Raw genomic sequence first — 14,441 nt, 5'->3', positions numbered from 1 at the left:
GAATGCCAAAGGTGCCAGACGGCCGGGGAGGCCGCAGGTGGTCCTGGCAGCTGAGCCTCTTCTGTTGGGGTGACGTCCACGGCTTCTTGGTCACCCCACTGTGGCATCTGTGCCCCTGGCCTGGACCTCCTTCCTGAACATGGTCCACGTGCTCACAGTTCACATGCACAGCCTCAGCTACAGGCAGTTCCAGGGGGACCTGCAGTCCTAGGGGCAGCCGTCCCTTCCAGCTGTGTTGACAGGGACCGAGAGGACAGGCACCTCAGCTGCCTGCCTGTGTGGCCTGGGGACGAGGCCTGGGCAGGGCAGGTCTAGTTTTGCCAGGCCGAAAGCCTTAGGGGACCCAAGTTAAGAAAAATAATACAATTTACAAAATCAGAGTTAGGTGTGAAAGCGGGTATTTATTTAGAATGATGAAGGAAATCACAACAAATGACCAGATTTAAAAAGCCAAGAATATCACAAGACCCAGAAAATACTTTGTTCGTTACCTTCCTGATGCTCCCTCAGGGCTGTTTCCCCACAGTTTTTGGCTGCATTTTCCGTGCTCTCTCCCTATGATGATGCACTGGGAGTGTTTTGCACAGAGAAAAGAGAATAGAAGGAGAATTTAGCCTTTTCTTGGGCTGGTTTTGCCCCTGCCACCCACACCCTCCTCGGGCAGGGACACCAGGGTCCAGGTCTTGTGGGGCCCCCTGGCCTGCCCCTTTCTGCCACGCTGTACCGTGGGATGTCCCTGGAAGCCCTTGCCACTGTCAGCCTGCAATAGCCTCGCTATGGGTGGAGGGATGGAGCACGTCTCGAGCTTGTCCCACGAAACCCAAACCAAGCGGATCCCCACTTCCCCTGCCCCATAAGTGGATCCCCAGATTCCACAGACACCCCAGCACCACCCACCACGAAGGGAGTGGAGTGGAAAATGGATGTTTGTTTCCTGTGGCTGCTGAAACAGATGACCACACCCTGGGTGGCCCAAAGCAACAGAAATGCATCGTAGGAGAGGTGCCCTCCTCCCTCTTCCTGGCGCGTGGCCGGTCACTCCAGCCTTCGAGGCCAGCGTCCGCAGGGCTCTCTCTGCCCTGCCCTGTTTCCTCCGTGTGTTGGATCTCCCTCCACCTCCCTCCTCTAAGGACACTTGGGATGGCGTTTAGGGCCCACCCGCATAATCCAGGATCATCTCATCTCAAGACCCTTAACTTGATCATACCTGCAAAGACTTTGCATTTCCCGTCACCCTCAAGGTCTCTGGGATCAGGACGTGGACATCTTTGGGACCATTTTTCAGCCCACTGCACATGGGTGGCCAGCGCTGGGTGGCCAGGTGGCTCTGAGCCTTCTTCAACACCCAGGATTTGAAGTTCAGTCCTTGATACTGGCAGGGCCAGTGAGTCCAGACCTTTGTGGAGGCAGCTGTGTGTCCTGGTCACGCCTCAGGTGTCTTGGTGGGGTGGCTGTGCTGGCAGTCATGCACCGATGTCCCCTCTGTCTGCTGAGCCCTGTGGGCCTGGTGTTTCCACAGACAGCTATACTCTTGCAGCACACATGTAGAGGGCCCTGCGGGGCGGTGGTGGGGCTTCGTGCTGGGTGGGGTGGGTTGGGGGAGGAGAGGAGTTGTTCAAAGTGCTCCCCCTCGGGTCTCCTGTGGTTGGAGAGATGGCGCCAGAAACATCCACAGACATCCACTGGCCAGTGCAACTGTGCTGGTTGGGGCTGGCGGGGGGCGGGGGGCTGGGGCCTGGGATTTAGCAGGTGGACATGTGGAGGGGGGCATTTGGGGCAGGAAGATGGCCTGAACGAAGACATGTGGGTGAGGAACACAGCCCTGCTGTCCCTGGAGTCTGCTGGGCTTCTGACCCATGGATACTGCTTGATGATAAAGGGGTACCGCGTCAATTCACTGCCTGTGGGACCTGTTACGCAGCCACGAGAAAGTGATACAGCGGGGGGGTGGGGTGGGGGGGAGCAGACCCCTGTGGGAGCTGCAGGGCAGGAGGAGGATGGGGCAGGAGGGACGTTTGGGGCCGGTTGGGGGGTCAGGGCCTGATGCTGAGCGGCTGACCTTAAGGAAAGGAGCCTGTGGGCAGATTCACATTTGGGGAGGGAATTCGGCCCCCAGCCTGGTGAGGGGACAGACTCACGGTGGCCTAAGGAAGGACTGAGGGGCGGGGGTGTCCTCATGGGTGAGACGAGCCGGTGTTCGGGCTCCTTAAAAGGAAGAGATGAGGCAGAAGGGAGATCAGAGAGATTCATGGCATGAGGACTCGATCTGCCATTCCTGGCCTTGAAGACGGAGCAAGGGGCCCCAAGCCTGGGACTGTGGGCAGCCTTTAGAAGCTGAGAATGACCTCCAGGGCACAGACAGCGAGGAAATAGTCGTATGCGCATGGAACTGAATTCTGCCAACCACCCGAGGGAGCCTGGACACAGGTTCTCCCCTAGCACCTCCAGTAAGATCACAGCCCTGCTGACGCCTGAACACACCAGACTTCTCCCCTCCAGAACTGTGAGATAAGAGAGGGGTGCTGTTTTAAGTGGTTGAGTGTGGGGTAATTTGTTATGCAGCAGTGGGAGGCTGATACACCTGGCAGGGGTGAAAGGTGGGAACAAGATCGTGGACTGGGAGTGACCAATGACCCTGGTCCTGAAAGTCTTACATGTTTCAGCCAAGGATGCTTCCTGAGGGAGGGACCCTGTTGTCCTCGATGGTGGGTCCAGGTGCCCAGCACAGTCAGGCACATGGGTGATGCCCAACAGAACCTTGGTGAGGGGTGAATGTGCTCAGAGAGGTTAGCCAACCTGCCCAAGGTCACGGTACTTGTAGGGAGCAGCGTGGGACAAAAGGCCGGAACTCAGATGCAGTAATCCTTCTGGGAGCCTGTGCTGAGGGGTTGTTTTGTGACCTTTTAGAGTTCTGTTGGAACATGGCACCATTTCTGCCCAGGGCCTCTTTAGATGCATGTTTCTGGGACAGGGAGGCTGCAGGCGGGCCTGGGCTGGACCCCAAGGGGTCACACGAAGTTCAGCGAGGGAGCAAGGGCAGCCAGGGAGTGTGTGGGAAGGGCACCAGGGCCTGGACATGAAGGAGGGCCTCCTGGAGGTGGTTCGCTGAGCTGAGGTGAAGCACCTGCCGGGTGAGAGGAGGGAGAGGCAGAGGCTTCCAGGCAGAGCGAACAGCGTGTCTGTGGGCAGAAGTGAGTGTGGGCATTTTGGGAGTGGGGGAAGCAGAGTGGGTGCGTGTGGCCAAGTTGTGAGAAAAAGGCCAGAGAGGGCCAGGGCCCCCTGAGCCTCGGCTGGGGGTGTGGGCTCACGTGGAGACAGGGGCATTAGCTGAGGCAGGCCTGGGGCAGAGCCACCTGAACCCCTGCCAGGGCCCCTGGGTGACAGCAGCAGTCAGCACTGGCTCGGAGGGAGGAAGCCATCTCATCCAGACATGGGTCGGCTGCCCATTCTCTCCAGGGCCCCCTGACCGCTGCAGGCCCCTCCGCCCACCCTCTGACTCCCTGAGGGCCAGTGCCCACCTGGCCCAGCACTGGTCCTGGAACCCTGCCCCTGCCCAGGGACTGGCCCCCAGCACGTGTCCCCGGTGAGGAGGGAGGGGCCGGCGGCTGTGGTGGCTGCCAGCTTCTGACCCCACGCTCCTCCTGGACTCTGCCTGCAGTGCTCATCCCTGGGAGGGGCCTGGCCGCCGTCCTGCGGACACTGCCCATGTTCCACGATGAGGAGCACGCCCAGGCCTGTGGCCTCCCCGAGGACACGCTGGTGCTGCCGTGAGTGTGGGCTACGCCAGGGTCCCTGTAGGGACGACGGCCAGCTGTTGTGGGGGAGGGCCATCCCGAGACTGGACGGCACCTGCTGGGTCCGTGGAGCAGGCTGTGGTTCTCAGTGATTCCATGGCTAGCCGAGTGCAGGAGGCCATCACTAAGGTCGTCTCGCACTTTTGTGGCTTTAGAACTGACCAACAGCCCCCTTTCAAGCGAGCCGCAGACTCCCACCACCTCGGGGGCTGCAGGCCTCGGCCCTGGCCACTCAGGGACCCAAGCCCATCAAGAGGCGGGGGGGCTGGCCCCAGGTGGCCTTTCCTGGCAGCATGAAGTTCCCTCCACTTCTCAGCTCTCAGCCAGGGCTGCCGGGTCCCTTCACAGCTGGCAGGCTGAGTGGGCAGTCGCCCTCCTGGTCACTGACCTCCCTCCTGCCAGCGATCCTCTGCCCAGGGTCGTCTCCTGGCTCATCCAGGGCTGGGCCCAGCCTCCCTCTCAGAGCTGGTTGTGGGAAGGTGATACTGCTTAGGACCCTCCCCCACCCTGGCCTGGCCTGTCCTTGGCCCCTGGGGGGGCGCCACAGTCCCTGTTCCTGGGGACTCCAGGTGGGAGGGAGGCGGGCCCTGTGTTCAGGATGCAGAGGGCTCGTGGATGTGTGGGGCCCACGGACACATCCCTGTGTGCAGGGGCCCGGCTTGGCAGAGGGGAGCAGAGCCAGCCAAGGGAGGAGGGGGCAGAGTGGGAGCCTGTCGTCTGCCTCTGCCTCCTGCAGGCCCGCACGCCCCGACCAGAGGATCCTCTACACGGTGCTGGAGTGCCAGCCCCTCTTCGACTCCAGTGACATGACCATCACTGAGTGGGTTCAGATTGCCCAGACCATCGAGGTACCTGGGGTGTGTGGGCACGGCTGGGAGTACTGGGTGGTGCTGGGATGTGGGCGGGGCTGGCAGTACTGGCGGGAGTGGGGGTGTGGATGGGGCTGGACTTGTGGGCAGGCTGGTGGTCTGGGCAGGGCCAGGACGCATAAGCATTGTGGGGTGTGTAGTGGGGTCTGCCTGCCAGGGCCTGAGACGTGACAGCACCAGGGAATGGCAGCTTTAGGAGAGTGCTGGGCCCTCGGATAACACCTCAGCTGCAAGGCTCCTGTGCCCTTTGCCCCATGCAAGCAGAGAGTGGGCAGTGAGGGCCATGTCCACTTTCCTGGTGAAGAAACAGCGGGACAGCCATCCTGGTTTGTTCGTACAATTGATTTGTCCTAGTTAGTATCCTGGGCCGGAGCGCGATGCTTCCCCTAGATTGACAAGCTCCATGACTGGCTCACTCCCCTATGTCCACCCCAGGCCCACCCTGGAGTCAGGTCTTAGTGGATTTAGGGCCTGTAAAAGGGCACAGAACCCCACAGGTCTCGAGGTTTATAGTGTCAAGTGTGGACGCCTTACCTGCTGCCAGAGCCGCCCCCTCCATCAGCCTTCCTCTCTATTCCGTCCCCCCACCATTGCTAGCCCCCCGCTCTTGCGCAAGCCTGGCTCTGACCCCCGTGTTACCCCCACTGCCTCCCCGGGTGGGGGGCCCTCCCATCCTCCAGGCCCATTTATCACCTGCCTCCCTTAAGAAACTCTGCTCCCAGAGGCTCATCACACAGGCTTCCCCTTCCCAGGCAGCCGGGCCTGACCCCAATCACACGCTTGTCTCCTTCTGCCTGGGGGAGAAGAGTGGGGCCTCGTCCCCCCTCATCATGAGCACCTAGGACAGTGTGTGGCCCTGAGCCTGGCCCTTATGTCCCTAAATGGGGCCACTGGCTGCCAGTGGGCATGTCTGCGGCCATGGTCTGGGGCAGTCTTCCTGTTTTGTGGCCAGCAGCATCCTCTGGTTGGGGCCTGAACACTGCTGAGCGCCCAGGACTGCTGCCTGGCTGCAGGGTCCAGCCAGGGCCAACTCACAAAGGGCGTCGGAGCCTGGGTGGCCCGGCCTGTGGCAGTCCTGTGTGTGGCCAGCAGAGGGCGCCCCAGCCCGCCGCACAGCTCGGCTTCTTTGCAGTTCCCAGGTTAGCCTGGCTCTGTCCTTCTATGGGCCACGGGGGATGGTCCCTTCAGGCTGGTCCCCTCAGGAGGAGCTGGGCCCCTTGGCCCCCAGAACTGTGCCCCTCGCAACCACAGCCTAGGCCAGCTGCCCACCGAGGCCCAGCCTTGGCTGCCCTCCAGGAGGTGGTGGCTGGAGGGCGTCCCTGCAGAGTTGGCCGGTGTGCCTGGGAGGCGTTCTGGCCTTTGCTGTGCCTGGGAGGGCCCGTCTCTGTGTTTGCCCACCAGCATTCTGCCCGCCTGCCCAGGTCCAGTTCCGGGCAGCCTCCTAGTTCACCTGCCGGCTCCCAGCACTGGCTGTGCCCATCACTTGTGTCCACGCCTGGCCCTCCCACTGGACCTCAAGGCTTGTGGGCTTGTCAACCCTACGGCCCCCTGCTGTCCTGGAGGCAGTGGTCACTCAGTAAGGGGCTCTCCAGCAGCACTGAGCTGAGTTCCGGCACAGTCCGCCACCTGACCAGTGTTCTTGAGAGCCCTGACTGGGCATCGCCTGTGGGAGACGCTGGCCAGAAGTCTGGGGGGGGACCATCCTATCCTCGGAGAATGTCCAGAGACCCCCCCAGACCCCTGTTCTCTCACACGCTGAGGGGTGTCGTGGAGAGACCCACAGCGCCGTGGGCTCACACAAAGGGTCAGGGAAGGAAGCCGTCCTGGGAGCAGGGAGAGCATAGGGGCCTGGGATCCAGGCAGGGGTTCGCTTTCCAGAGAGGGCCTTTCTGGCCAGCAGTGACTGGGGTCCTGCAGGCGCCTCCCCCGAGTCCCTCTTGCTGCATCTGGGGCCTTTTCCTTCCTTTTCCTGGTGTGGAGGGCGCCTGTTCCCAGGAGTGGGCCAGCAGTGGCAAGGGCCGGCCTGCCTGAGCTCACACCCCTCTCACAGAGACACTATGAGCAGTACGACGGCTTCGTGGTCATCCACGGCACTGACACCATGGCCTTCGCTGCCTCCGTGCTCTCCTTTGTGCTGGAAAACCTGCAGAAAACGGTCATCCTCACCGGTGCCCAGGTAACACCCCAGGCCAGGGCCCGAGGCTCTGTGGGTCAGGGCCTTGCCGAGGGTTGTTGGGGCCCAGGCGGGACTCCGGCTTCTGGCTCAGCCCTGCAGCTCCAGAGGCGGCTCCCGCTCCACCAGCTGGCCAGTGCTGGTCGGCGCCCTGGGCCCTGCTGGTGCCTGCCCCACCACCTGGGGTGGGGTGTCCGCAGCCTGCCGTCAGCCTCATCGAGCTGCCCTGGCTTTCTTCCTCTCGTCATGCTTCTTACTGCCATCCTTGGGGACCTGGGCACATGCCACCCCCTCCTCTCTCACCCTGACCCAGCATGACCCCCAAAGCCAAGGCAGGTGGAATGTTCTAGAAAACTGCAGGATTTGAGGGGAGGTGGCAGAGGAAGTTTGGACCCCTGTGACGGCCTGTGTCAGAGGGCTTGGGCTCCCTTCTGCCTCCGGTGGCTTCACAAGAACAGCTGCAGAAATGCAAACCCCAGCGGCCCCTGGAATCCTCCCCGGCGGGGAGCAGAGGCCAAGGCCTTCGCGTGGGAAGCCAGTGCCGTGTCCCTTTGAAAAGTTCCTGGTGGAAGCTCAGAAAGCTCCAGGGAAGTCTTCTTGCCAGGCCTGCCAGGGGCCGACCAACTGCCTGCCCTGCTGTGTCCCCCTGGCTCCCCAGCGGGTGTCACAGTGGGACGGCCCACTTGGGGGCGGCCCGGGGCCTCACCACACACCGTTGGCTGCTGACCATCTTTTGTTCAAAACTCTCATGAGAGGGATGGGGCTCAGGCTGACACTGGCTCTTCCTAGACCCTCCCGGGCCCTGGGGTGTGGGATGCCATGCAGGCCTCTCTGGAGAGATGAAGGGCAGGTTTATGAGCACTGCCGGCCCCAGGAGGGATCACGCGTGTTCTTCTAACCCTCACAATGGCTGTGACGAAGCTTCCTTATCCCTTCATACCTGAGGGGAAACGGAAGCTCAGAGGCCCCAGGCTCCTTGCCCGTGGCCGCACACCTTATGATGAGCAGATCCAGGTGAGGACCCAGGACTCTGGCCCTCTGGAGGCCGTGTGCCAACCACTCCTCACTCACCACACTCTGCCCATTCTGCCCACCCTGACCTCTGCACACTCCACAGCAGTCCAGCCCATCCTGGGCAGGGGTGATAGGGAGCTGGGCACTGGTCAGAGTTACCCCTGGGGCATTGGCCCCCATGGTAGACACAGGAGCAGGTCTGTGGCCGGGCATTCGGGCCCTGGCCCGAGGTTTCTTTTCGTTGCAGCCCACCTACCCGTCACCCCTTGGCCACCCTCTGCCCAGCCTGTGATTTGGCTGGGCAGTAAGGGAGTGGGGCCATGGGGCCCTTGGGGCCGGGGGGCTGGGCTGGGCCGGACTGGGCAGTGGTGTGGTCCTGGGGCAGGAGGCCCAGCGTGCATTCCTCCCAGTGTGAGGACTGGCTGGCACTGGCAGTGGGCCCTGGGCCCTGCACGGGGAGCAGAGGGTGTCGGGGCGCGGGGCAGGCGGTATTGTCAGCGGGAGCAGCCGTCTGAGTGGCCGGTCCCCGCAGATCCCCAACTCCCAGCCGCCCACCAGCCCGTGCCTGCCCCGCCCTCTCTCCCAGACCTCTGCCTGGGGGATCCTCAGCTGGGCCCCTCCTGTGCTGCCCGAGCCCCAGCCCCTCTCTGTGGCCTCTCCTCCAGGTCCCCATCCATGCCCTGTGGAACGACGGCCGCGAGAACCTGCTGGGGGCCCTGCTCATGGCCGGCCAGTATGTGATCCCAGAGGTACCCGCCCCTCCCCGGTGTGGGGGGCAGGGGCTCGGCCATTGGGTCCAGGGTCCATTATGTAGGTGGCGGAGCCTGTGTGCTCCCGAGGAACCCAGGTGAGGGGCTCGTGGGTGTGGCTCTCAGTCACACGCAGGTGAGGGGTCAGGTTTCAAAGGTCCGTCTTTCCCCTGACAAGTGGAATCCACCACCACTGAGGAGAAAATCAGAGAACAGAGAATCAGAAGGAAACAGTCCTCTGAATTTCACTCCCCAGAGACGTCTGCTGTTACCAGTGTGGCACATTTTCTTCCACATTGTGTATATATATACGTATTTATGTTACGTTTGTATGTCTGTAAGTTTCCATGAAAATAGATTGTTTGCAGCATAGTTGAGAGCCGCCATTTTCCCTCTTCTGCGTCTTCCCTGTCATGTGGTGGTTCAGGAAGACATTTACAAGGTTCCCCCTCACATCGCAGGGGCTGGGACCAGGAACCCTGGCATGTGGGCGCCCGCCCCGGGGAGGGTGCTTCACTGAAGTGTATTTTAGTTCCCGTCTCACTGCCGCTGTCTCCCCCTGGCCCCTCCCCAGGGAAACAGCTCTTGAGCAGCTCAGAGCCTGGAGGGCAGAGCTAGAACCCCCAGCACCCGAGCTCTGGAGCAGAGCCCCAGAGGGATGCACGGCCGCCGTGGGGAGGGGTGACTCTCTGCACCCTTGGGCAGAATTCACCAGGGGCTCCCTCAGAAGCAGGGGTGGGGCAGAGGGCTGGTGGGTTGGTCGGGAGGGGTCGTGGGCCCTCCTGTGATCAGTCCCCTGCCTGGCGCTCCCCAGGCCCCTGCAGGGAGGGAGGGGCGCTTGGCTGGAGCAGCAGTCTGCAGTGCTCCAGTGCCGTGGTCCAGGTGCCCCGCTGATGGAAGGGGGAAGCTGGAAGGCGGCAGGGGCTCCCCGGTGCTGAGCCGCCATCTCCCCACCCCCTCCTGCAGGTCTGCCTGTTTTTCCAGAATCAGCTGTTTCGGGGCAACCGAGTGACCAAGGTGGACGCGCGCCGGTTTGCCGCCTTCTGCTCCCCCAACCTGCCGCCTCTGGCCGTCGTGGGCGCTGACGTCATAAGTGAGCAGGGCCAGCCTGGGGGGCACCTGCCCCGGGAGTCGTGTGGGGGGCAGGAAGACTGTGCCCAGGGCTGGGGACATTCCTCCGAATCGGGCGAGAGCACAGCTCCGTTCTGCCCTAGGCTGTGGAGAAAAGGGGGGCTGCTTGGAGCCGGTGGGCTGCACAGTGCGCCGAGGTGGGGCCCCAGCAGGTAACCCCGGCTCGGAGCTGGGGGATTGACGGAGGGGAGGAGCAGGTTTGGGGGATCTGCCCCTAGTGTGTCCCCCTGGCCACAATGCCCCAAGCATAGGAGTCCCTCTCAGTGACTGTCCGTGGGTGGCTCTGCCACACGTCTGGGGCCCCTGGGATGTGCTTCCTGCGGTGTGACCTCATCCCTGGGACTTCCAGGGGCTCTCTCTGTCCCCTGGGCCTGGCGGGCAGCCCAGCTTCCCTTATGGGGCTGACCGAGGTCTCCAGTAGGTTGTGTGTCCTGAGACCTCCCCCGGGGAGCCCCCCCTTGCCCTGGGGGTAGGAGCTGCCTCGACCTTGTTCTGGGCCTGGAGTGCAGGCCGCGTCTGCCCAGGGCTGCCCTAATGGCCCCGAAGTCACTCCCGGCCCGCAGTCTGTCCACCCCGATGTCTGCTCTCCTACGGTGTCTCCAGCCATCTCCTGGCCCCAATCTGGGTCCGTGGTGGGCATAGCCAGCCCCTCTGCCCCCAGCACCCTGGACACCCCTCCGTGGGGCAGGCAGGAGCAGCTCTGCCTGTGACCTGGGTTCTCTGCAGCGGCCTTGCCGTCTTCTCTGGCCCCTCGTGTCCCCAAAGTCTTCCCAGTGTCTCTTCCTGACTGATCTGGGGTCCCTGGGCCTGGTGTTGGGCCCAGGCACCTGTCCCCACCCCACCAGCTGTGGGATCCTGTCCCGGGGGGCTCAGGGCCTGGCAGAGCGCCTTCTTCTAGGGGAGGTTAGGGACTTTAAAGCCTTGCTCACTGCATGCATGGAGGCGTGGGGTGCTTCTGTGGGACCTGCAGGACCGAGCGGCCCTTCTCCTTGGATTGCCTGATGGCAGCGTCCATCCCACCCCTCAGGAGAGCGGAGGTGGCCTCCTCACCCCCTCGGGCTTCTGCCTGTGCCTAGGCTGGGCCGAGGCGGGGCCTGGGGGAGCCTGGAGGGGGCAGATGCGGGGGCGCTGGCACAGGAGGAGCCTTGGGAGTCCCCTGTTGCAGCAGGCCCCCTCCCAGCATGAGGAGGAGCAGACCAAGATCCGGGGAGGGGTGGGCTGTGGGGGGCCAGGGCCTTGACCTCCGAGGGGGGTGATGCTTCCTGGAATGTTCCAACACAGGCGGGGACCCTCGGAGCTCCAGGGCCAGGCTGGGAAGGGTCTGCAGGGCAGGGGCCTTTCTGGGAAGGCCGGTGATGAGGACGGGGAGCACGGAGGGGCTCGGGGGCTCTGGCGGGGCGCTGAGCTGTCTGTGGAGAGCAGTTAAAGAGAGTGGGCCCTTTCCTGGGGTGGGTGGGCTGGTCGTATAACTCTGAAAGCCCCCTGTGCCTTCGGATCCCAACATGACACAGATGTGGGAATCCAGGCGCGGTGACCAGCAGGACCTGCTGGCTGCCCCCCGGCCCCTCTGCCAGGCACTTGTGGGGCGGCAGCAGGCCAGGCAGGAGACCACAGGGTGGAAACTGGCAGGGAGGGGAAGGGCCACACAGGGAGTGTTGGCTGGGCCCTGAGCCCGGACTCCTGTTGCTGGTGGTCTTTCCCTGCACCCCCCTACCCCTCCCCACCCCGATTGCCTGGATGTCCTCCAGGGGTTGTAGGGCCCAGAACTCATGGGTGCATCTAAGATGTGTGCAGCACGCCCAGGGCTCCGGGGCTGGGCAGGGGGCTACTTGCTCACTGAGCGCCAGAGCAGTCAGGAAGGCTTCCTGGAGAAGGTGGCACGTGTGCTGCTGCTGGCGAATGAATTGGCTTCCTCGCTATGGTGGGTGGTGGCACTCAGCCCCTCCTGGCCTGATGCCAGCCAGCTGAGGAAGGAAGGAATGGGCATGAAGGAGCGAGTGGCCATTCCACAGGCCTGCCTCTCCCTTGGGGACTGAGTCCCGCCTTCTCTGGGGCTCAGGAATGGAGCTTCCAGGGACGCAGCCCGCTGGCAGGCGCGGAGGAGCTCACTCTGGATCCCAGGGCCTCTGCGTGTGCCGCGCCAAGCCCAAGCAGGCATCAAGGCACAGGGCACGCTGTGTGGGCCGGGCCCAGCGGTTTGGTGGGCCCAGCTGAGGCTGGGCCCGAGAGGAGAGGCCGCCCTCGGTCCCCACAGGCCTCTGACTCCACCAGGATTGTTTCTCGCCAACCAGGGCGCGGTGCGGTATGTGAGAACCTGCGTTCCCACCTGCCCCGGTCCTGCTGTCAGGCCCGGGTGGTTCTGGCACCTGGTGTTAAGAAACACCTGGCTCTACTCAGGTGTGGGTGGCGGGGCCCCTGGAGGGGGGGCCGTGGGGGCTGAGGGACACCTGGGCTGTACCCCACCCTCCAGCTGGAGCCAGGACGGCGGTGGTCAGCGCCCTCTCACGGGCCCCATGTTGCATTTTTACTTCCCTCTGTGAGGCTGTCACGGAGCACGGGCTTGGGGCTCAGGAGGCAGTGCTGAGCCACTCGAGGAGGGGTGCGCGGTGGTGCTGGGGCCCTGGCCCTGCTGGCCCTGCCCCTCCTGAGGGGCTGAGGCCTGTGCGGGCCACGCCAGGTTTCCCAGAAACCCATGTCCTCTCTGCGTGGAAGCCCTTGGCCCTGGGGAGAGGGCAGCACTGGGGGGCAGTCAGGCTGCTGGGCTCTGGCTGGCCCTACCCCTCTAGCTGTGGGGGATACGCAGAGCCGGGGTCCTCCTGTGCACAAGGGCTCTGCTGCGTCCGCCCTGAGGCGGCTCGGTCACTTCCTACGGTGGCTGTCAGGGGGCTGAGCCGGGAGCTGGCCTGGTCACTGTGAGCCTCACGCTGCGCTGCTACTGTCCCTCCTCTCTCGGCCCCTCCGAGCGTGGGGACAGCTGTCCCCTGGCCTCCGGCAGGCCCAAGCAGAAGGACTTGGGGTTCCATGTGCTCTCAGGGGGATGGGCGACCACGCGGGGGGTGCAGGCCCTCTTTGTCTCCATAAACACCCCTCTGCAGCCATAACTCTTGGGTGCTGGCTGTGCCCCCACCTGCCGCTGTCTTATCTGCTCGCCCAGCTGGGGCGCACAGCCCTAAATTAAAGGACGCCTCTTGCTGCTGATTGATGCTGCAGCCGCCCGTGGGGGGGTCTCCGGGCCTCAACCTGGCTCTCTCCCTCCCGCTGCCCATCCCCCAGCACCCCCATGTCTGCCGCAATGCATCATGAGATGGCAGCTTGTGTCCGGAATGTTCCTTGGCTTATTATCATATGTGAATTGTTCTGGCAGAAATAGCAGGAGGCACACAGGCTCTGTGGGGGGTGGGAAGGAGCCCTGCGTGGGGGTCCTGGAGCCCTCATTCCTCTCTTGGCTCTGCACCTGACTCCAGGCAGCTTTGGGCAAGGCCCTTCCACTCTGGGCCTCGGTTTCCCTGGACTGGACTAGGGGGCTCCCTGGTGCCTGCCACCTCGGCCCAGCTCTAACAGTGGTCAGTGCCAGTGGGGTCATCAGCACGGGCCTCTGCCCTGCTCAGAGCAGCCTTGTGCTGCCCAGGGGCTGAGAGAATGGGGCCATGCGCTCGGCTCCTGAGGGTTCAAAGGCCAGGCCTGCTGCCCTGCCCTCTTGCCCCTGCCCATGGGTGGGGCAGGAAGGCTGGGAGGCCTCTGGTGGCTCGGTTCTGGCAGAGCAGCGGCCTTCAGACCCGTGGGGAGCCTGACCCTCTGGGGTGCTCTTCTGCAGATGGGCTTCAGGAGCGCTTGCCCTGCATATCTGCCCCTCGCCACTTTCCACAGTGCTGGGATCTGCTGTTACTCCCCTGGGCGTGGGGAGCAGGGTGGACACACATTAGGCCTCTCAGACTTGGGGGGTGAATCAGAAGGAGGCTTTCTTTCCCCAAAGGTGAGGGGTCCAGAAGACATTGATTTGTTCATTGACTCACTGGGCCATGGGCACGGTAGGTGCCCAGTGAGGGGCGAGTGAGGCTGGATGGTCAGAGACTGCCACCCCCACCGCTCCTGGGATCCAGGACAACAAACTGCTTGTGATTCCTTAGCTTGCCACGTCTGTTGTGCTTCTTAGCCTTTGCACACGCTGTTCCCTCTGCCTGGAATGCCCTTCCTCCTCCTTCCCCCACACACTCCTATGCAGCCTGCAAGGCTCCGACAGGCCTCTTTCCTCCTTGCCCCTGAACCCCGTGCCCTCCACAGAGCCTGGCAGAGACTGGGGCTGCGTCCCTGGCATGAGCGCGCCGAGGGCTGGCAGGATTTGTCTCGGGGGTGGAGGCAAGGCAGGAGGGGCTGCTGGCCATGCGAAGGCTCTGGGCTCTGAAAACGCCAAAGGGAGACCGGACGGCACAGTGGGGCTGGAGGAGCTGGGCCGGGGTCTTGGCTGGCAGGTTGCCTGAAGGTCCACGCTCAGTCTCTCTGTCCTCACAGTCACCCGGGAGCTGGTGCGGAAGGTCCGAGGGCCGGAGCGGCTGGTGGTGCACAGCAGCATGGAGCGTGACGTGGGCCTGCTGCGTCTCTACCCTGGGATCCCCGCTGCCCTGGTAGGGACCCGCCCTGGCCCAGCACACACCTGCCGGCCCCGAGCGCCCCTCCATGGCTCCCACACCCCCCGTGGCTCCCCTGGGCCTGC

The 14,441-nt window shown here is 63.6% G+C and overlaps 1 protein-coding gene across 8 annotated transcripts in view; it reads left to right on the top strand.

The window, feature by feature from the left end:
• Positions 1-14,441, top strand: part of ASPG (asparaginase) — a 51,293-nt gene that overhangs the window by 25,145 nt on the left and 11,707 nt on the right. For 6 of the 8 annotated variants that reach the window (XR_015556034.1, XM_087447839.1, XM_087447836.1 and 3 more), the window contains exons 2-7: positions 3,659-3,767; positions 4,531-4,642; positions 6,714-6,839; positions 8,516-8,599; positions 9,566-9,692; positions 14,240-14,352. Coding sequence is in view for 7 of the 8 variants with exons in the window: in XM_087447839.1 (XP_087303965.1) it covers positions 3,659-3,767; positions 4,531-4,642; positions 6,714-6,839; positions 8,516-8,599; positions 9,566-9,692; positions 14,240-14,352 (671 nt within the window). In the remaining variant the exon portion in view is untranslated. Of the gene's footprint in view, positions 1-3,658; positions 3,768-4,530; positions 4,643-6,713; positions 6,840-8,515; positions 8,600-9,565; positions 9,693-10,990; positions 14,353-14,441 lie in introns of those variants that run through there. The other 2 variants (XM_087447842.1, XM_087447843.1) reach the window with 2 other exon arrangements.

This window comes from Ceratotherium simum, chromosome 24, assembly GCF_057802395.1.
Source record: "Ceratotherium simum simum isolate JZ-2026a chromosome 24, ASM5780239v1, whole genome shotgun sequence".
Classification (NCBI taxonomy): Eukaryota; Metazoa; Chordata; class Mammalia; order Perissodactyla; family Rhinocerotidae; genus Ceratotherium; species Ceratotherium simum.
This window is presented reverse-complemented; position numbering and strand designations above follow the sequence as displayed.